Source organism: Crassostrea angulata, chromosome 2 (assembly GCF_025612915.1).
Source record: "Crassostrea angulata isolate pt1a10 chromosome 2, ASM2561291v2, whole genome shotgun sequence".
Lineage (NCBI taxonomy): Eukaryota > Metazoa > Mollusca > Bivalvia > Ostreida > Ostreidae > Magallana > Magallana angulata.
The window spans coordinates 51,660,051-51,682,882 of NC_069112.1; the positions used below are offsets into that span (position 1 = coordinate 51,660,051).

Here is a 22,832-nt window from a genome sequence, read left to right on the forward strand (position 1 = left end):
CATTACCTAAAAAGGCCAAACGGCCCAGAATGACCGATACAGATGTTGAGTTATTTCTAAGTAAAGGATATAAGCCGAAAACTGTCCATTCTGTGACAGAAAGAAGTGATCGAGGCCCATAGAACACTAGTACAGAATGGACAGTTTGAAGCTAATATCGAACATAAAACATTACCATCTTTGTTTTAAGAATGGACGGTATCGGTAATTTTATCTTTGAACAATAAAGCTAGTTTTTGATAGAACTTTCTGTTGTTCACTTAATGGACAGTTTCGGGTATGTGCAAGGGGTTTATAAAGCTGTGCTGTGAAAATTTCATATTCATTCACTTTTCTACTAAGCAACACCGTCTCATTCTAGGGAGAGCATTTTTTTAAACAATATTTAAGGATGTAAACGAGATACTGCATATATTGAAACTGTTCTAAGTGATATTTTTTATATGGAGGGTGGGAACGCTGTGCCAAATTTTGATATGACTTACAAAATCATTTGATGAAATGATTAAGCCAAACAAGCATAGAATACATTGACCAGCTCAGATGCAGAAGTTTTTCCAGGGGTGTGGAGGAGGTTGACGGTCAATGTTCAGTTTTATGAATTTTTTCGGAGAAAATGTAGTCCGGATGATCGAGAATCAACTTTTAGATATGAGAAGAACATGATTTTCATTAATAACGTCATAGTCCTTGTTTTACCTGAGAATTTGTCGTATTCACCATTTGGCCAGAGGGTGCAACCGCACACTCCATAAGGAAATCGTCTCTGTCACTTGTAGATAGGTGATCTCGAAATATTACCCCAATGTGTTTTCCTTTTACCTCCGTCATTTGTAATTCTATGAGGCCGCGCTGTTCCAAGCCGTCAGCCGACTTCGCTTTCGCTTCGTTTTTATTGACATGTTTTGCCCTAATCATTTTTAAATATCATCAGATTCAGCTTGTTTAAAATGGCTTCAAATGACGTATTAAAATGACGACATTTTAGCTACAGATTATTATTATCGAAGATTATTATGAGCGTACATGCTGAAAAAAACAGTACATATTTATTTTAAAAAACTCAATTACATGTACGATGTTTAGACGATTCTTACACTGGGCAGTGCGCTGCGTTATTCCCGCTACCTTTTGATACAGTAAAAATTAAGTTAAATTTTAAAAGAAAAATTCAAAATTAATACAGTTTAATTCAGAAGTTTATGACAACATATAGGTATGAAATATGTAAATATATGAACCCATTTAAATTGACACCAAAAAAACTGCGATTGTCCAGGATCTTTTTTAGACAACCATCGTATATAGTATTTAACACCCCATCAAAATTAACCTTTCTATATTAATACTTTTTTGTCACGTGGTATAGATCCCTGCCAATCCGTTTTTAATCTGCATTTATGAACATAAAAAAGTATTCTTATAAGCGTAAGCATCATATTTCATTTGTAAAAAAAACTTAATACCAGTGCTGTACATGAACGCTGCTTCAAATAAAAAAAATAATTGTTCGTTCTTCACATTTTGAGGAAGAAAGCAATGCTTAACAGATTTCATTTGATTTTTCCCACTGTTTGAATAAACTTTTTCGTGAACATATATCCAATCAAACATAGGTTTGAAGTTATGAATGTTGTTTCATCGATTTTAGCATACTCTGGGATTCAGATGGTCTCCGTTTTCCTTGCAATAAATTATTTTTTTTGCAATATTGTTCCTTTTAACATTTGAACAATGATTTCATGTCCGTATTGAAGTGCAATATCTTTCGCAGTTCCTTTTATTGTACGTATATTGATATTGGCTCCGTTTTCGAGCAAAGTTCGTACAGTTTCCTCATGTCCGTTCTGACAAGCTACAAAGAGAGGGCTAAAACCCTCAAGTTTGCATAAATTGATATTTGCGCCGTTGGTCAGTAGAAGCTGTACAATTTTATTATATCCTTTCTGGCAAGCTCTTAAAAGAGGACTGGCTCCACCTTCGTCACAGATATTAATGTCTGCTTCGTTATCAAGTAAAAGTTGTACCAAGTTTTCGTTTCCATTTTCGCATGATATAAAGAGAGGAGTGGTTTTGTCTTTTCTACATAAATTGACATCTGCTTCATTATCAAGCAAAAGTTTAACCGTGCTAATATGGTCGTTTTGGCAAGCTATGTAGAGGGGACTAGCGCCATTATACTTGCACATGTTAACAGCTGCACCTTTGCTTAACAAAATTTGAACATCATTGTTATATCCTTTTTGACATGCTATGAATAATGGGTTAGCTCCAGAACTGGTACATAAATTAAGGTCAGCACCGTGGTCAACTAAAGATTGTACAGTGCTGAGATGTTCATTTTCGCAAGCAATGTAAAGAGGACTAACTTCGTCTTCGGCGGTGCTTGAATTAATGTCCGCCCCTTTTCTGAGTAAAATTTCCACCATACTGGTATGACCGTTTTGACAAGCTAAAAAGAGAGAACTAACACCGTCTCCCGCACATAAGTTGACGTCTGCTGCGTTATCTATCAACATTTGAACAGTTTGATCACGTCGTATTGAAGTTTCCATATTATATTTATTGTCTTGAGGATCGGTTTCGAATCGACTTGCAGCAAACATTAAGGGAGTCCAGCTTTTTTCATCCTTTGTTTTCACATTCACCTCAGCACCTAAATGAATCAACTCTTCCAGAATTTCAAAATTATAAAGCAATGCTGCAATATGAATTGGAAATAAGCCCCCAAACGTTTCTGTCAAAGAGTCTTTAATGTAATCATTCGGCAACAATTTAAAAAAATCTTTTGAGCCATTGCAACATACTGCAGATACAATACTAATTCCAATCAATTCAGTTTTTAATTGACGAAGAGCATGAAAACAATGTAAGGACAAATCAGTATGACAAAATGCCACCAGCGCACAGAGAGGCGAAATTTTTTTTTCCAAAGCCACGAGGCCAAGTTTCGACAATGTGTCATCTGTAATCGGCCAATACTGTTTATGATAGTCATACATACTCTTTTTGGTTTGAAGTAACCCTTGTAGCTTTTCTGGGTCTCTTTCGAATTCTTTTTGTAGTACTTTTATTAATCTTTTATCCCTTAAAGCAGGATGAAGTATAACTTCTATATAACATTCTTCGAAAAGGGCCTTAAAACATCTCTCTCCAAGTATGACTATATTCCTTATATCACTTAAATATATGGTAAACGGTCGATTCTGTTCAATCCCATTGTCTAAGGTTACTCGTCTAAGAAGGAACCTAATATCGGCATATTGTATTAATTTTGCTGGATAATCCTTTCCAAGAATAAAACATGTCACCTCCATAACAAAATCGTGATAAAACTCATAAGCGTCGCCGATTTTTTTGACAAACAATCCCTTTAGGAGGTCAAGATTGTCACCAATATCATAAGGTGGGGTATCCTGCGGTAATCCACACATGGTCAATGCACGTTTAAATTTGTCCTCATTCCTCACTGCATCATCACAGCAGAAGTTATTATTAAAAAGAACAAGGAGAACAAGGGCGCAGTACTTCCCTCTGTCCTTCTTTCTAAAACATCTTATTTGCTCTTCAACGACCTTTACGGGCTCTTTAAAAAATCTATATCCGTCACTTTGATATTTTATGTCAGAAGAAAAAAGTTTACACAATAACGGAAAATACGCTTCAATATTTAGAATTTCAGTAAAATCCTCCTTAGATAATTTGTCATTTGGCATATATTTGTTCCAAATGCTTCGTTTTTCTTCATTGGTTAATTTATACCTGCCATCTTCGATATCTACAATATTTGTTTTTTCCTGTAAAACTCCTTTCACTTTATCATCAAAAAGAATATAATTCCTACAGGAAATAAGCATTTTTCCCTGTTTTAAAAAGGTTGATATCGCTTGTACAGGTTCTTCCCAAAAAAGATAGGATGACTTATCGAATGTATCTTTTCCAATAGGATCGTTAAGTACTAATATAGTTGAGTTCAAATAACATTCTGGTTCTAAAATGTATTTTATCATTTCCCTCACATCTTTAAATGATTTCACAATCCAGCCCTGATCCTTGTACTTGAGTGCAATATGTTGAATAATAGCAGATTTTCCGGATCCGGAGTGTCCTGTCACAACCACCAGATTTTGGTTTTCTAATTTGCTCTCGACTTCTTTACATGCTCTTGTTGAAATGAAGAAGGTGTCGTCCTCTCTCCATTGATCAAGAACTGCATTTTCAAAGCGTAATACTGAAAAAAATAACATGTGCTGCTATAATAACGCCTGTTTAATGTATATCTATACTACTATATTAAAATAATAGACTCAAATTGTTGGTCTTTAATACCGAGACATCGGACGAATACTGTCTTTTGTTTTATATGTTTTAAACATCATTGATACTTGAAGATTACCAATTTGTTTTTATTTTTTCTCAGTTAAGCTTCGCTAATTAATAATCAACGAAATTCCTCAAAAAATCCCGGAAATCACCTGGAAGTTTTGGAATTTACAATCTTGCGCTTGCGCAATTCATTCACGCTTACGGGATCTTTAGTTTATGTTTCCACAATATCACGTCTGCATGAATAAACTCAGAAATGATAATACAAATACGGATAATTTTCATTGGACTTTTGCTATATATTCTGTTTATATATATTAATGATTTCTTATGAGAGAAAGTATAAAAAAAATATACATTTCAACTAAGTACTTACTTTTGTCTTCGTGATGACAAAAAAATTTGATTACATTCAAAAAAGTTACATTATATTTGTTAGGAGAGTGCACGCACGGGTCAAAGTCTAATGTAAGTTAAACTCAGAACCTTAAAATAACTGTTAGGGAAATGTCTCTATTTTATCATCCAAGTTATAAACAAGTATTTGCTGTTTTGACCCTGTAAACGGTTTAAATTTAATTTTACTTCTAAGGGACCTAGACACGATTTGAAATTAAAAACATTAATGTATAAAATGGTTAACTAGTGCATTTCCATTTAAATTTCCAAGGAAATGGGGAAAGGGTGGCGAGATCTAGGTGGTTTTTAAAATTGCCAACACAAACTATGCAAATCAGGTATCTATAGATATACCACATTTTTCTTTTATTGAACACAGATAGCCGTAATCAACGCCGCTCCAATAAATTGCTTTCATAAATTTTAATTAATATTTTTATTGAACCGGATTCAAAACTACGTGAATGTGTTCATCCGGTTATTTTATTAAAACTTTTTTTTAAAATAATAATAATTTTCAATAATTATATATATTGAAGGAATGAATTCAATATTTATTTGTGTTATACGATATAAAGTGCTTTGGGGCAGTTTACGCTTTATAAACCGCGAACCAGTTTATAATAAAGCGTAAACTAGATACTAATAAATGTACAGTTTATCATAAATGGCGGTAATTTAATAAGTCCCACCAAGGGTGTATCGTGTGTGCACATTATATGCATGTGCACATGCCACATGCAGTAATTAAATCGACAGAGCGGGTGCTAGCGAGCGCTTGCCAAAATTTGTGTTGCAGAGGCGTGTTCATCAGAACGAGCACTCGCTCTGCTGAAAACGCCGCTGGTGTGGCTCACTGGAGGAGTATGTTTTAACTGTTAAGTTAAACTGAATCTCCTGTTTATCTTATTCATTTTTTATACTCGAAATAATGTTCAGCTATAACGTTTACTTTAAACTACTGTATTATTTCTATTTGTCAGCGTGTTCAAATTGCATACTTTAAAGTTTGCAGCGTGTATTTGTCTTCAGTTAAAGTATAAGTAATAATGTTTACTTGGTACATGTTAATATGCATGGTTTCATTTTTAGCTCACCGAGACAAAGTCTGGGGTAGCTAATACTATACCATCGGCATCGGTGTTGGCGTCCGGACCTGCTAAAGGTCATGCATGTAAGATATTACCTGCCCTATCTGCTCTAAACTTGCATGGATCATTGTATCTTGACCTACTTATGGACTTGACAGTGAATGGGCCATGACTTTCAGATACTAGAGGTGGTTAAGGTTTTTGGAGCAGTGTAAGTTTTTACTGCAGGTGTCCTTTGATAGCAATTTCTAAGTTAATACTAGCCTTTACTTCACCAAACTTGCATGGATGGGGCATCTTATGATACTAATGCACTTGACAGGCTTGAATGCTGAATCTGAGCCACAGGTTTTGGATGCTGAATGAGGTTAATGTTTTATTTTAATGCTGGTTAAAGTTTTTGAAGCAGGTGCCCTGTACTCTGATGATTATATCATAGTTATTACTGGCCCTAACTTCGCTAGACTTGAATGGATGGTGCGTCTTATGGTACTTACATGTATGCACTTGACAGGCTTGAATGCGGAATCTAAGACATATGTTTTGGATACCGGATGATATTAAGGTTTTTGAGCTGATCAAAGTTTTTAGTGAAGGCGCCCTTTCAGTTTGATAGACAAATCTTCTAAGTTATTCAAGGTTCAATCTATATCAAATCAAAGTAGATGCATCATCTATTTTAATTTGATATAGATTGAACCTGGATGCATCATCTTGTGATTCTGATGCACTACATGGGCAGGATGCTGAGTCAGAGCCATAGGTTTTGAATGCTTGAGGAGGTTTATTTTCTAATAGATAATCGTACTAGTTTAAACTTTCATGGTTTATTTAACAATAATATGAATAAATTTCAGAGGTAGTTTCAGATACAGAGCCTGATCTTCATTACCAAGGATGCTAAAAAATCCTATCTTACTCAAACTTGCTTGTTAGATGTGTTTTTATTAAATGATATAGCATGGTTTTTATAATACATTTCATAATATAAATTTTATCATATTATAGACTTTAAAAGTATTAAATGATACAATTTCATATCATATATTGTTTTGCCTCGGAATAAAATGTCACGACGTCATTGGATGAATCGCGTCACGAGCTTGCCTTATAAATTTCTTTACACGACAGGCGTCAAAATTTATACGGCAACATGGCGGACGTAACGTTATTTGAGCTGAATTTTTACACAAATGTTCAACCATACCTTTAATTTTTAAGCCCCAAAATATTAAGAGTGACCCCACCCCTCTTTGCCTGTGACGTAATCAAACGATTCTACATTGGCATCCAGATTTGCACAGACGACTGACAAGGAAGTTTAAAAAATAAAGAATTAAGCTATGAATTTAATTGTTATATATTATATTTTGTTTGTTTACCTATCAAACTTTAGGTCCTCGAGAGAACAAAACACTTATTAGGTTTGTTACTGACTGTTTACAAAATTTGTGGGGTCGGTAACCGACCCCATAAATTTTTGTAAACCTAATAAGTAATAATATAACATTGTAAAAACAATTATATGATACAATTTACTATTGTAAAAACATTTTGTTTTTTATGATATGATAATTGACAATGTATCATATGATATTGTTATATAAACAATTGTATACGATATTGTATTATATTATATTGCATTATATGATATAATGTTGTAGCACATAAATATCACGTATTTCGCAATTCAGAATTGCTGCAGAATAATGAGTCTGTTTTAGCTTTTTAAAAACATTAACATTAATGTTGGATTTTTTTTTACTAATGTGAACTAATGATATGATACTTGGGTTTCAGAATATGTTTTTAAAATATCATTTGCCTATCAAATTACATTTTTATAAGCTTTTTAAAGCACCCATTCTATACATTAATTTCTATTAAAAAATCACTAAAATCAGTTTTTCTCTCTTACGAAAACCTCCACTTCAAGAGACAGATATACCACCTTTTCCAATGGCTAAAGTAGGACTTGATCTATCAGGACCATATCCAACATCCTTGTCGGGAAACAAGTACATAGTTTCTTTTATTGACATCTACTCTGGTTGGCCAGAGGCTTTTCCCGTTCCTGATAAGTCAGCTGACAACATAGTACATCTTATCTTAGAAGAAATATATCCAAGATATGGCTGTCCTCTTCAAATCCTCACAGACAACGGAACAGAAAATGTGAATAAGAAAGTGGAAGAAACTTTAAAAGAATTGAATATCAACCATATCAAAACATCTTATTACAGTCCTCAAGGTAATGGTAAAGTAGAACGATTTCATAGAACTCTACATGACGTGATGGCTAAGAAAACAACAGACAACGCTCAAACATGGGATATTCATCTTAATCAGACGTTGGCAGCCATTCGTTTCCATCCTAACGATTCGTCAAAGTTTTCTCCATATTACCTTATGTACAACAGAGATGTCGTATTACCTCTTGATACGTTGATGAAACCTCGAAGGAGATACGCGGGAGAAGATCAACACAAGATCGCTCTTCAAGAACAGCATAAAGCTTTCCTGCTAGTACATCGTAATATGAAGGAAGCCAAGAAGAAACAGAAAGCTCAGGCCGATAAGAGAAGCAAAGATGAAAATTTTCAGGTAGGTGACCCTGTCTACCTTAAGAACAACAGAAGACAAAATAAGTTAGATAAAAAGTGGCTACCGTATTATCGAATCATAGAGCAGAAAGGACCAGTTAGTTTCGTGGTGAGAGATCAATTGACTGGATTAACCACCAAATGCCATGCACGACAATTAAGACTGGCAGATATTTCGCACTGGCCCCTTTCACAAACTACTGAAGATGGTGGAAGAACTCTAAGAAAAACTAACTATGTGGTGCCACCGGAAGATGAATCGTCGTCAGAAAATGAAGACGAAGACATGCAACCAGAACCATTGGAAAGAGCTATACAGTCCAAACAATGGGAAAGAGAAGGATCTTCAGACGAAGAGGATATTCCCCTAGCAGAACTTCAAAGACGTATAAGAGCTAAGACGATCATGGATGATCAGCAGTATAAACACGAGAATGATCAGACCGTAGATTCAGAATCGGATGAGACCCATGAGTCAAATCAATGTGGTGAAAATAGTGGTCAAGACTATGAAATACCCTTAGATAACCCAAATGTACCCTTAGAAGAAAATATGGAAATAGATGAAATAGCCCCTAAAGTAGGTCTAGGCTTCAAACCAATCCCTACACCCCGTAAATCTAATAAACAAAAATTTAAAGAGGATTGTTTAGTTGTCTTAAAACAGTTAGTAATAGGGTAGATAAAGTATCCTTTATTTTCAGATGTCAGAATCTGAGTTATTGGAACTGAGATTGACGCCCCCTAGTGAACTTTATATCAAAATAAAGTTTGGAGGAGTCACATTGACAGCAACCTTGAACATATACAGCTACAGAGCCATACTCTGATATGGTTATGCTAATCATTAGAGGAGAAATCACCTCCGCGAGCGTTAGGAGGGAGGGGGTCACTCGAAACCGAATGTAGATGTAAATAATCTCGAATAAGCTTTGCTTTGTACATATATCATGCTTATTAATAATTAAAAAAAAAAAAAAAAATAGGGATATAGCAATTTAGCTTTTCTCTTGTTCATGGGTGGATGTTCCTGATGTCTTGCATTTCTTGCAGAAAATGGCAAGTGCAAGATCGGAACATCCATCAGGGAGAGAGGAAGAGGAAATGGAAAGCATTGACAACCTTGAGGAAAGAGCTATGAGGATCAACTCATTATATACCCCTGGGAACATTTACCCTGACCAGCTACCTTATCCTGTTATCGATCAAATTATGAAGTATCACCGTCTAGCAAACGCGGAATTGACCCCAAAGAAATATGTCAATGTAGAGTTAAGGCGATTTAACGTATATTCTAAGTACCTAAATAGGAGGTTAAGTCCGGAAACACTGAGACCTAGCTTTATTCGAAACCTAAAATTGATGATGAGAATTCTAAGGGATTGTGAACGCTTAGGACCTGAAGAATTAGAGTATCTGTCGGCAATGGTCCTAGATCTAGTTGATATGGGGAGTATTCAAAATGACGCAGCAGGGTTGAATATGCAGTTCAGAGATCTTAATGAACCACATTAAATGGGGAGCCTTATTAAACTTATGTACTAAATAAGGTAATAATTCATTTATTTTACAGAAATGGCCGAAAGTCAGAAAACTCCCAGGGAATTATTCACTGGAGAAGATATTTATCCAGATTTGCCCCCATTAATCTTGGATAAAATCATGACATACCATCGCTTGGCAAACGCGGAAATCGAACCAAAGAGAACAGTTTTGTTAGAGTTAAAGAGAATGGATGAATATGCTGATGCATTTTTTAGAAAATTTAGTCCAACTTTCATAACGAACATAAACAGGTTATTGAAAATTAAGAAAAAATTCTATGAAATTTATCATCTTTTTGATACTATTGGTCACGAAGAGACTAGGTATTTACAATTCATCCTAGCAAACGAGGTCGTCCCAGACTCGTTTAGAGTAGGTGAAAATGGGGTGGTAATGGATTTCAATCCAATCGAAAACGAATTAGTACTTCTTGACATAAATGGTGAACCTTTTAGGTTGGGTTAATCCAAGGTCTTAATATATCGAACGTTCTTTTCAGATGTCCGATCCACGACCGTCGCCCCGCTCACTTACATCATTTTCACAATCGGGGAAGAAATTTTCAGACAAATCAAGACTTAGACCCGACCCAAAACGTGAATGGTCAATGAAGCTAGAAATGCCGAAGCAGGGAACAAATACTAACTCACAACAATTACACTCTAATTTGGGCTCCTTACAACCTGGCTTAGAAAGAAATAAATTTGTAAAACTTCCAAGAGTTTCACATCCTAAGGTAGAAATTCCTCAGGCATTAGTCCCAATGACCTCTGACGATGAAGATATACCATTAAGTAAAATCTGTGAATTGATCCGTGATTTACCCGAATTGGTTAAGGCGCAAATAATGAAGTATCAGAGAATCGCGGAACAAAATCGCCCTACTAGGCTTAAGATAAATTCAGAATTTCAAAGAATAGTAACCCTACAAGCCATAGTGATAGGAAATAATGAAACGCTGCTGCTATACCCCTCTTTCATCAAATTTATGAAAAAACACTTTCCACTTGATTTAGTAGAAACTCATTCAAAAATGATAGAAATGTCAGAAACGAGAAGGAATGTAATTGGCTGGATGTACCAATTTGAAAGAACTTTCTGCAAACACCCTTGTATTAGAAGTTTCAATTATTAATTGCAGGATGAAGTGGGTCTTGACAGTATTCCTCCTAGCTGGAGTGTTTGGGATACCTTTCGCAAACAATATCGTCAGGAAAAATGTAATTTTTGAAAAAGTTAAGGATATTTCTCTGGTGCAAGGAAAATGGACAGCAATCACGACAATAAGCTTAAATCCTTATTATACCATTCTTAATTTGTTACAAACGGAATTAGTAACTGTCAAAAATACTTTAGTTCAAGCCATTGGGGATGAATCAAAGAAACTATCAGTCACTGATACTAATCAAACTATTCGCATGACGCCCATCTTTCGGCTTTATCAAATGAGCGAAAGGTTTTCAGTTGAGATAAACAATTTTAAGGTAAACAGAAGATATTTGGAACAAGAGGTACAAGAAATTCGTTTTATGCACCGTAGAAATACTAGAGCTGTAATACCAATTGTAGGGAAAGTCCTATCTTTTCTTTTCGGTACATTAGACGAAGAAGATTTAAACAGTATTAGAAGCAATGTTAGGCAGCTTGCCAATAATCAACAGCAAATAAAACATGTATTAACCGAAAGTATGACTTTTGTTAAAGATAATCAGCAAAATATAATGGACAACCGCAGGACAATAAATGAAATTATTACTAGTCTTAAGGAATCAATGACAGAACAATCAACACTGGGCAGAGAATTGCATGACAAGCAAAGATTTAATGACATTTACATACGTTTCGACAGGACATTAAGTAGTTTATCCGAAATCGTCTCAGTAACTAGAAATCATTTACAACAACTTCGTTTACGTCTCAATATGCTTTCTTTAGGACATCTCTCTCCGACCGTTATCCCCCCAGGAGATCTCAGGCGCCTGTTGTTAGAAATCTCAGATCAGTTACCTTCGTATCTTAAATTACCTTATGATATAACCACCGACCTTTGGTCTTATTATAGGATTTTACCATGTGCGACATTAATTGGGGAGGAAAGTCTCATAATTGCAATGACTATACCCCTGTTAGATACAAACAAACGATTTGAGTTATTCAAGGTCCATAACCTCCCGGTGCCGAATTTAAAAACAAATCAATCAAATCTGTTGGCTAGATATGATATCGAAACTGAAGCAATCGCTATAGATGATGTTCGGGGAACATACACTACCTTATCTCAAATAGAAACCAACGCATGTAAAAGACAACACGGGAACTTTTGTTCTATAAATAAACCCTTTTACCCCGTAAGCTCGAGCGATTTATGCATAGTAAAAATATTTATAAATAATCTGCCAGAAATAGAAAAACATTGTTCGGTATTAGTGGAAAATAAGTTACTTGATCCAAATGCGGTCAACTTGCGTGAAGGAAAGTGGTTAATCACTTCTTCAAAGCCATTAGAAATAAATTTAAAATGTGGACAAAATACACAAAGTACAAAGGTTAAGAGCCCGATAGACATTCTGAGTTTGGGACAAGGTTGCTCGGGTTTTCACGGTTCATTATTATTACCACCATTTTATAATAGAGAAAGTCAGTTCAACATGACCAATTCTTTCCAAAAATTTATCAATGAGATCGATACATGCATCCTTTGGGACCCTCTAAACACCCGACACCCCGAAATTAGTCAAATAAAAATTCCTGACAAATTAAAACATATTAAAATTTTCCCTATGAATGCACTAATGGCGGAATTGCCAGTAATTAATTTGCAACCCATGAAATCCTCGTCTTGGGTGGGAAGTCCCTGGTTTTATGTGTGTTTAACTTTGGCAGTAACAATAACGATAGGACTTTGTATTAAAAAACGTAAAACTATTAAAAAGTGGGGTGGTATATGCTGTAGTGGTTGCTGGACAGGTTGTCGAAAAAGGGGTAGTGACGGAGATAAGAAAGGTTCTTCCAAAGACACTGTATTTTGTTGTGAGAATCCAGACAAAAGGACCTCTAGCGACATTATTGAACTTGAACCAATCCTGAAAGTCACTAGGATCCAAGAGAAACCCCGACGAAGCGGAGGAATCGGAACTCACAAATTGGCCAGTAACACGGGGACCATTTCGACTAAACTAGCACAACAATTTCGTGGAGAGGAGGACAATGAAGACTATCCATGGACCAAATACTATCGACCGGACCCAGAGCTGGCACGTAAATACCTGGAAGAGAAGGCCGCGATGTCTACGCAACAGAGGAACGCAGGAGACGCTCCGCGAGAAGTCGCCTCGCCATCCGCGCCGACCCTCTATCCACGGGTGCCGATGATGGATGAATAATTGAGCTACAGCCGCGAAGAAGTTGTGTATTCCTTATGAAAGGATTGTGAAATTGAGCGAAAGTTAAAAAAATGTGAAATGTGTAAAGTAGAAATGTGCGTTATCTTGTGCTAATGTAAATCTTGTATTTGTTGATTCACTCTGGAGAAATTCAGGAAGAAACCGATGGACTCCGAACTTATGACGCGAACCTCGCCCCTAGGAAGGAAGAGATATTTTTGTGAACTTATAAGCATGCACTGACTTTTTATATATATGTGACATCAAGCTTAATCATACTTAGTATTACTTTGATGATGAATTACGATTATATTCAACTATGGTTATTTCATCTTGGTCATTATTATCATACTTTATTCATTATTGTTTTCATGATTGTAATGCGATATAATCAAGCTATATGATTTTATGAACATGTATACATCCTGGGTATAGATTTGTTTTTATAGATGAATGGTGTTCATGCCGGAGGTGGAAACATGTCACTTGTTACTATCTCTTAACATAGATGTTCTGACTGGTATGTCACTAGGAAGTTCGTCTGATCAAGGGTAGATCAAGGACGCTTTCCTATTCCGGGCGCCAGGCATGAGAAATCTCCCTTCGGGATATTTCTTTTGTTTGGGGGACGTATGTAAACAGATAGCCATGCTATGACCTTGAATTGCTAGTATTACATAATGGTCACTATGATATTTATGTGTACCTAGATGCTGCGCACTGAATGGTGTTAATAATAATTGACAGAATGAACTCTGTGACTCTTGTAGCAATGCGTAGTATTCCTAAATGATGTTATGAAACCAGGTCATAATACGGGCAGAATAATATCCAAATGGAGAGTTTAACAACATGTGACCTATTTGGCGATTCTGTGTCTGCAACGAATGCTCTAGTATTCTATATTGAGTCATGTATTGTGTATTCTATATATTAACCTTTGTAACCTTTTATGCCATGTATGAATGAACGTATTGTGAGTAAGTGATGCCTCATACTAGGTGGGGGGGGGGGGGGGGGGGCTCCGAGACCCAGGACTCGGAGACCCACATCCTGCATCCAGACTCTTTGATTGGCAGTTTTGACGGTTTTGTTACTTTATTTAGGAATAAAATATTAATCTTAATTTTGAACACTAAATGTTCACTCATGATCGTCGTATATGGGCCGAACTAGTCAAAACTGTCCATCATAAGTAAAACCTTATATATACCCATATGAAATGAGATTGTGCAGACTCCTGATTTGGGCTGCTATTAGCTGATGTTATTGTAACTATACGATCACGCTTAATAAAACCGCTTGAGAAAGAAGTACTGGACTTGTCATCTATAAGCTTGAGCTGACCCTCAATAGGATCCTGTAAGACAGAAGGCTTACATCAAGTTTATAACGATTAGGAGTTTTAGATTATCGTATATTGAAATTCAGAATACTTATTATAGCGTCGTTATAGCTTGTATACCCTCTCGATCCTTAACTCAGCGTGTTCGAATGCAGATATATCAGTATCACTATGTCTATCGAATAACCAGGAAATTCATAAAAGTCGCACAAACATATTATTTTAGTCGACATATCAATTTTGTTCGTCCACGATCGCGTCCACTGTCTCCTTGTATCACGTTTATGCCCAGTTGCATATTCCATCGGTCCAACTCATTGACACTGTATCAAGTTTAATAGGCCTGATAACGAAATTCGCTGCACAGGGAAAGAATTAAAAGTCATCGCATATATTTTGCCTTTTCTTATTCGAATCAGCCGTTAAGATTACAACTTTAATTCTTGTTTATTTGATCCATTAAATTCTGTCGGTACCTCAGCATCAGTTGAAGGCACATTCAATCTTTCGGTTCTTGCAGTGTATTCCTACCCGCCGTTTCAATTACATTATTTTCAATTTTGGTCAATGACACTCTACGTTTAATGATTTGAAAATGTTTGATAAAATGATTAGAAATGAATTTAATAATTTTTCTTTTGAACAACGTATCAAAGAAAAAAAATAACCGGAAAACTTTTTTCACCAATGCACTACGCATATTATATATTAGTTTTTGTGTTAAAACAAGGACTTTTTCCGTAATGCCAGTCATCAAACATATTTTAAGATAATGTTAATCTAATATATACATTGTAATGATTTGGGGAATCATTGTTCACTACTATAAGACTGCTCATCGTAAACTGACTATATACTGTATTCTGCTTTTCGCCCCCCCCCCCCCTCCCCCCATTTAAGTTTAATAAGAGCTTAAAAAATGGAAGATAGTTGAAATCGTAAAAAAGTGTGTAAAAGGTTATCACCAAAGTGATAGATAAACAGTAAAAAATAGAAATATAAATAAAAATAAGAAAGAAAACATATGTAAAAATCGTACTTAAGCAGACCTGCGCTTTATGCTTCTAAATGGATTATATAAACCAAAAAATGGCAATATTTTCATTGAAAAATTGCGGAATACGCTCGTTTAGATAACGTCATACATGTAGATAAACAGCACAGCTATAGGACATTGATAACAAATATCAAGAATAAAGTGACAGGCACCCTCTGTATTATGATTTAAGAAGATTTTATATTCATGTGATGCTATTTAAAATACTTAAAATTGGTGGTAGATATTTGACCACATTAAATATAGTCCATTAAAAAGAAATATGACACCACAACACTACAAGCATACTGTTAAATGTCTAATCTTATAATACTTTTGGCAATTTAGTATATTCTGTATAATTTAACAACACTAGAGAATGTAGTGAACTCATCGGAATCTCAGCATAAAACTTTAGGTTTAAAATGATAATTGTGGTGTTATTACATTGTAAATTAACGCATATTATTATATTTACATCTATCAAATATGATTCCCTCTATTTCTTACGGGAAATTGTAGCTTATTCATAGCTCTATAGAAACAGCTAGACTGAAATCTACAAGCCCCGTTTATCGATTGGTCGAAATCTACAGCGGCTGAAACTGACAGGAAACTGACAGGACTGAAATCCACACGCCCTGTTGATCAATTAATTGAAATTTAGAGATCAAAGGAAAAACACGCACTGCACGAAATCATCATGATGATGTCAGACTCCAAGTCTCACAGTAGACGACTTGGATGTTTCTTTTAACTAACGTTAGGTACCTATGTACATTAACAGTAATTTAGTGAATTTTACTTACTTTTTATAATCAATTTATTAATCACGTGATATGTGTCCTGTTCCCCTTTAACAAAAAGTTAAGATTTGACAAATGCTGAATAAATAAAATAAGACAATTCGTTTCTTGAATGCGCGATTTAAGTTTTAATGCATTAAACGAGGAAGTTCAATTGAAGGGGGGGGGGGCACCCTCCCCAATTTTTTTTTTCAATTCAGTCCTTTATCTGAAATTTTCATTTGGGTCAGTGGTAAAAATTTTAGTAAAATTTGGTGCCCTGAATACCTACTCACTGGTTTAAAAAACTAATTGTTATCATTTTCCACTTAACTGCAACAAAAAGAATTAAGGCCATGAGCATAAATATATCATCCTATTTAGTTTAGATTTAGATTTTCTCCTCCTCAGTTAAATATCCAGCAATGCAGTTTTTTGTTTTGTTTTTTCCAATTTTAAAGAATATATTAAGACAACAATTAAGAAAAAAATCGGACATAGTATCTACGAAAATGAAAAAAAGTATGGTTCAACATTTCAACATTGTGTCATTAAAGGGGCATAGTCACGATTTAGGTCAAAATCTATTTTTAATATTCACAATGCTTTAGTAAGGCATTTTAAATAGGCAACCAAAATTTGAGTGTCCTTTGTTGAATTATAAGCGAGTTACAGAGTTTACAATTCTTTGCTATGTAAACAAAACTTCTGTTTTCATTTGGAATGTGGAAGTGAAATTTCAAGTTTTAGACCTAAAATAAATGTGTTAACCGTTAGGAACTGTTTATTTATGCTTAAAATGAATAAACAGATGGACAAATCAGCTTGAAAAAGATTTTTTACTGGTAAATTGAACCTATGTACACAAAAACAGGGCACGAGCCTTGTTTACATGACAAAGAACTGTGAGCCCTGTATCTTGCTTACAACTCAATGACTGACTCTCATATTTCATTTGATCATGCATTCTTGAAGCATTGTAAATAATAAAACATAAAAAATAAAATTTGACCAAAATCGTGACCATGCCCCTTTAATGTGTAAAGCGCAGGATAGCATCTAGTTATGTCCTACGTGTATATCTAAGATGTAGTCTTATTGTAGTCTTATACTGTAGTGATTTATAGTTGCACATTTTCTCACAGCTTTTTAAGAGGTAAAATTTCATTGTGAGCGATGGCTGCGGAAGTAGTTTTCTATTAAAAACAAAAACTACCGAACAATTGGTGTCTTCTGCTCATTTTTATGTAAAGTACAGCAAATGCACTTTTTGAGACGTCGTTAGAAAAATGCTGAGTTTAAGATTTGATGTAATCTTGTTTAAAGAAATGTTACATTTAAATTTGTTGTGAAATTTGAAACATTCGTTTTAAAACAGGGGAAAAAAATGACTGATACTGTACATACATGTAGTTCTTAATATCACAATTCATCTATGTAACATAAGTACCTTTTTCTGCTTTAGTTACAATAATCGCACTTATTATTTTTTTGACAAGACCATATCCATACACATTTTATAGCTATTAACAATTCTACTGCAAAAAAAAATCTTTTTTTTTATACGAATTTTATTTAACAATATAAATCTGAACACAAGAACTTTAAAAAAATGCTTTACTTTGTTAAAATTTCTGTTTTATTTTAATTTGCCCTCAGAAGAAACGTATTCCCATTTTTTTCTGAAATTAAAGCCCCCTCCCCCTTCCCAAAACCGTCTATGCAAACTTCCCCTCCCCTTTTGAACCGATTTTATCTTCAGTTGATAAATCGCTTAAAAGTATGAGTCGTCACTCTATGTACTTGTATATACTACTGTTATTTGCAGCGCTCTACGGGAAAATAAGTGATTTACTATGGGGCGTTGCATGCAACGTACACACTTTCGGGAAGCGCTTTATTCCGTTAAAATTCCTGTAATAGTTTTATTTAAACAATTACATGCTTTCTATACTGATTCATACGGGATATAAAAGTAGCGATCTGTATAAAAATACATAATCCGCGTTAACGGGATGGAAAACTTTTTTTGCAATGATCTGCAAAAAAAAATATTTTGCTTTTTATAATTGAAAAAATATTTAAAAGAAATAATTCATACAATGGTAATTCTGATGAGTTAACCCACCATCTGAAACTCACCGAAACTAAACTTCACAATACTTTACAAAAATACGCGTACAGTAAATTCAAATGTTTTTGCCCTACGCGTACTGTATGAAAACTCATGGCTCACATTACGAGAAATAGTTCTAGCATTATTTGCAATGGCATCAAATGCAAGGCCAGAATTGTCCCTCTATTCATTTTTCAGTTTTCGACTCATATTTTAATTTTCAGTCGATGTAAATATAGTATTTGGAAATTAAACTTCTGACCCATTAACGATGATATATACAGTGTTAGAGAATTTGATGCCAAACCTTCCTTGGTTGTATCCACATTATATAGCTTTGGGTTTTCTATCAATGGAGTTTTTTTGTCGTTATTATTCTCTATATCAGTCTCTTTTTCCACCTTTGAGAAATCTGCGAAGACAAAAAAGAACGACAAAAAATATAATAACAAATATCTTGCATTGCAGAGCCAATTCTTCCAATAAACTGTGTTACTATAGGATTGGTTTGATATACAAATATCTCACTTAATATGTATTTACGAGATAGAATTGGATCATTTCGATAATAGTCACCAAATTTCTAATAATCCAGTTATTTTTTTTAATTATTAAACCCTCATTGATCAATACAGATCCCAATTTCATCAAAATTCATAATTAAATTGAGCTTAGTTAACAGAGGGGAATGTGAATTCATTAATAATCGTACTTCTTCTTCTACGGCAGATATACAAAATGATGGAGAACGACACAACCAAAATGCAGATAACTGCTCCTAAAAGAATCTCGATGAATCTGTCGTTGGAAAGCTCAGTCTGTACATGTATATGTTTCGTAGTTTCTTTGTATATTATAGTAGAACTGTCACTCCATTCCCGGTAAGTTTCCTCTGGATAAGTTATTGTTGTGCTTTTAAAATAAAAAACGTGCTTATAAAACAAATTGCACTTACACATTTTATTAACAAGGGAGATAAGCTTATTTCCAAAATTATTTCCAAATAACTTCAAAAATGCTACACCGTGTAAATGCAAAGATAGTTACAATTAACAAATCTATGCGTAGGTATGTACAATAAACATCTCAAGGCGAAGGTAGGTACAGCTAAAAACCCTATATGTTCACTTTCAACATGTAAACATATTCAGATTGAAACCTTAGTATTAACAAAATACACAAATATCAAAGCAAATCTATGATAAAAGAGAATTCACCGACCGAGCAATTATCAGCTCTTTTAAACCATTTTACCTTAAAAGTATGCGATTGTTAAATAACTTTAAGAATTAATATGCATCTTACCTCTCACAAGATGGCTCGGCAAGGAAACATCCATCTTTAATAGATATACAAGTTGGATCTGTAAAAAACAGTTTAATCTATTAAACTGTTTTATCCAAGTCACTTATGCATGAGTAGGTTTTTATGTACATGTAATTTATAAAATTGAATATATCTCAAATTTAAGAATTTTTTTAAAATATATTGGTCGTCTACTAGGTTCAACATGTTGCATAACATACAAAATATCCATTTCAACTTGTCAGAATCAATTCATTCTTCAAAATGTTTTCATCTAAATGACTTTAATAAAGTAAACAATTCGTAATGTACAATATCATTTGAAAGATTTCTCTTTTTTATCCACTTTAGTTATGTCTTGAAATCTATCGATAATGATTGAATATTAATTATTTGATGAATTAATACGTTCATTTAACTATTCCATTAGGACGAGGAATGTGTGCACCAAAGTTTGTTGGTTAAATCATTTTCATTTTGACACTAGATTTCAATTTTGCCTTAATATCAAACCATTTTCAACAGCCGTTCAAATGTATCTCACAAAGGTGTTTGGTGTCTTAGACAAACTACCTAGGCGGTCCAAAACAAGTAATAAAGTGATTTAGTTCGATTAAAAAAGAATTCATTTTAAAATAAAATTTTTAAAAGTTGTAGTTTAACAAAGATTAATTAAACTTTTGCCAAATTGTGAATTTTGTATGGTTATGTAACAGTTACTGTTATTCATTAAAGTGATAATGAATTGAATTTATTTTTAATTAGGACTGTCCTTTATAGCCTCTACATATTTCTATACATGTAAATGTAATGGAGTCGAATAGTTTACAATTCATATTGTTCATGTACTTAATAGATATTTATTAGAAAGTGCGTGCCTGAATATAAACTTTTATGCATAACGCAATATTATATGTTGAATTGTTTACATCATAACGTAAGAGATATTGCCTTGCAATTCAACTCCTCTTTCATAATTGCTTTATTAAAAAAGAATTGATAGATCGAATTACGAATCAGTTATTAATAAACAAAAACAATGTGAACTTACAATTATATACTTCAGATGTAAAGTAATTGGAATCAGGACATCCATATCTGAAGTGACTGCAGTTGTATGAATTCACTCTCGAATATCGTTTGTAAAGGTAAAGGCATATGCCTGAAAACATAGGATTGTTTAAAATAAAATTTAGTTTACATTAAAATAAGGTGTTGCTTAACTTTCTTTGGCTGGGTTACCTTTTGTAATTAATATCCGAGGATATACGTAGCAAAACTCTAACAGCTCTGTGAAGTTTTCGTTAGGTTAACATGTATAGCCATTACTCTGGGTACAGTTGATAATAGAAGATCTCTCGTTCCACTCAGCATTATTTCGGGGACAGCTTTCAGTTGAAAATACCGGGAATTCATAGCCCTCAAGCTTTCTCTGAAATTAATGTCAATTAATTTAGTACACAAAACTTTATATTTACATTCCACATTTTTTTTGCTTGTAAAGTGTGTTGAAAGCTACGGCAGTTATAACACTGTAATGCACACAGGGTACTCAAAGGTTAAAATGACGAGTTTTATAATGACGTCACAAACGTTGAACGCTGTTTACTTTAACGTCACAAGCGAAAATCAAAGTTCACGCTTGCGGCTGTTACTGTGGCTCTTCCATTAATATGAACTTACCCCTAGGATAAGATAGGAATTTAAAGGTATAAATCACATTTGCAGACAATGCATGAAGTTAAATTAATGAAAATATAAGCATTAAATCATGATTCTTTTTAAGTATACAGTCTCATAACTGCATAAAAACGGTCATTTGACCTTTAAAATGACGTAAAATTGTACAAAATTCAAACATAACGTCATGCGTATTGATACGTTTTTGACGTTAGTCTTACTATGACGTAGGCAACATTCTTTATACGATATGCAATAATTTTTTAGCCAATCAGAAAGCGCGTTACAACCAAAATTAGATTATAGACGTTTCACAATACATTTTTAAAAAAATTAGTGACGTTAACATCAATGACGTTATACGAACAATACTATGACGTCACAATATAGTAACAGTTTATATTACACTAATATGTTTTACGGTGTGACCGTTCAGGCGAGCGCAGAAGGAGTCACACATATGTCATCATTGTTAATTGCAACCCGTGGACTTAACCAAACCAAAAAACTTTGGCTTTGTCTCGAAAACTTTTACCACCGCAAGGAACCGGAAGATATCAAACTTTTATTCCAATGGTCCCTTCCTAGGTTTATACACTTAAACCAAAAACTACCACTGAGCATTAATAAAATGTTAAACAGACTTATTAAAATATTTTGATAAACACAAAGCCGTTTTTTTTTTCATCTCTTCTTTACCTTTTAATAATGAACATTAAAATCAATAAATTGTGTGTCTGTGTTATTTCTCATTTTGTTCCTTGTTGTTACCAGTGTTTGAATTTTCCTCTGTGACATCAATTTTGGGGTTTTTTTGCACGCTATATAAGCGTTGTAGACATGTGCCCTCCCCCTTTTTTAGTGTGTGATATCCAATATTATTGAAAGGATTGACCACATATGCAACTATAACAAATACATGTAGATATTTTAACAGTTTAATTTTTTTTTTATTTATTCATTACAAAATGACGTGGCTACACGTAGATCTAATAATGATTAGACTTTTCTTTTTAAATAATTTTTTGTCACCTACCTAACGTATACAATGATTGGATCAATATGACAAAATATTTAGCATGGAACTTGCATGTGTATTTACTGAGCAAAAAAAAAATCATCAAAACAAAACTAATCAGCCAAAGAGTCACCGTTAATAGTGAGCGCAGTATCAGTATTAACGGTGACTCCCTACTGTGTACTTCCTACACGTAACAT

At 34.1% G+C, this 22,832-nt stretch overlaps 1 protein-coding gene across 1 annotated transcript; it reads right to left on the reverse strand.

Moving 5' to 3' along the window:
* Positions 1-1,538: 1,538 nt before the first annotated feature.
* On the reverse strand, positions 1,539-22,832 carry LOC128174462 (uncharacterized). Its single transcript, XM_052840014.1, has 7 exons — positions 22,817-22,832; positions 21,177-21,224; positions 20,986-21,096; positions 19,935-19,992; positions 19,342-19,541; positions 18,937-19,041; positions 1,539-4,231 (listed from the first exon to the last, which is right to left on the reverse strand). The coding sequence occupies exons 1-7, from the start codon at positions 22,830-22,832 to the stop codon at positions 1,695-1,697; spliced, it is 3,075 nt and encodes a 1,024-aa protein (XP_052695974.1). The 3' UTR covers positions 1,539-1,694.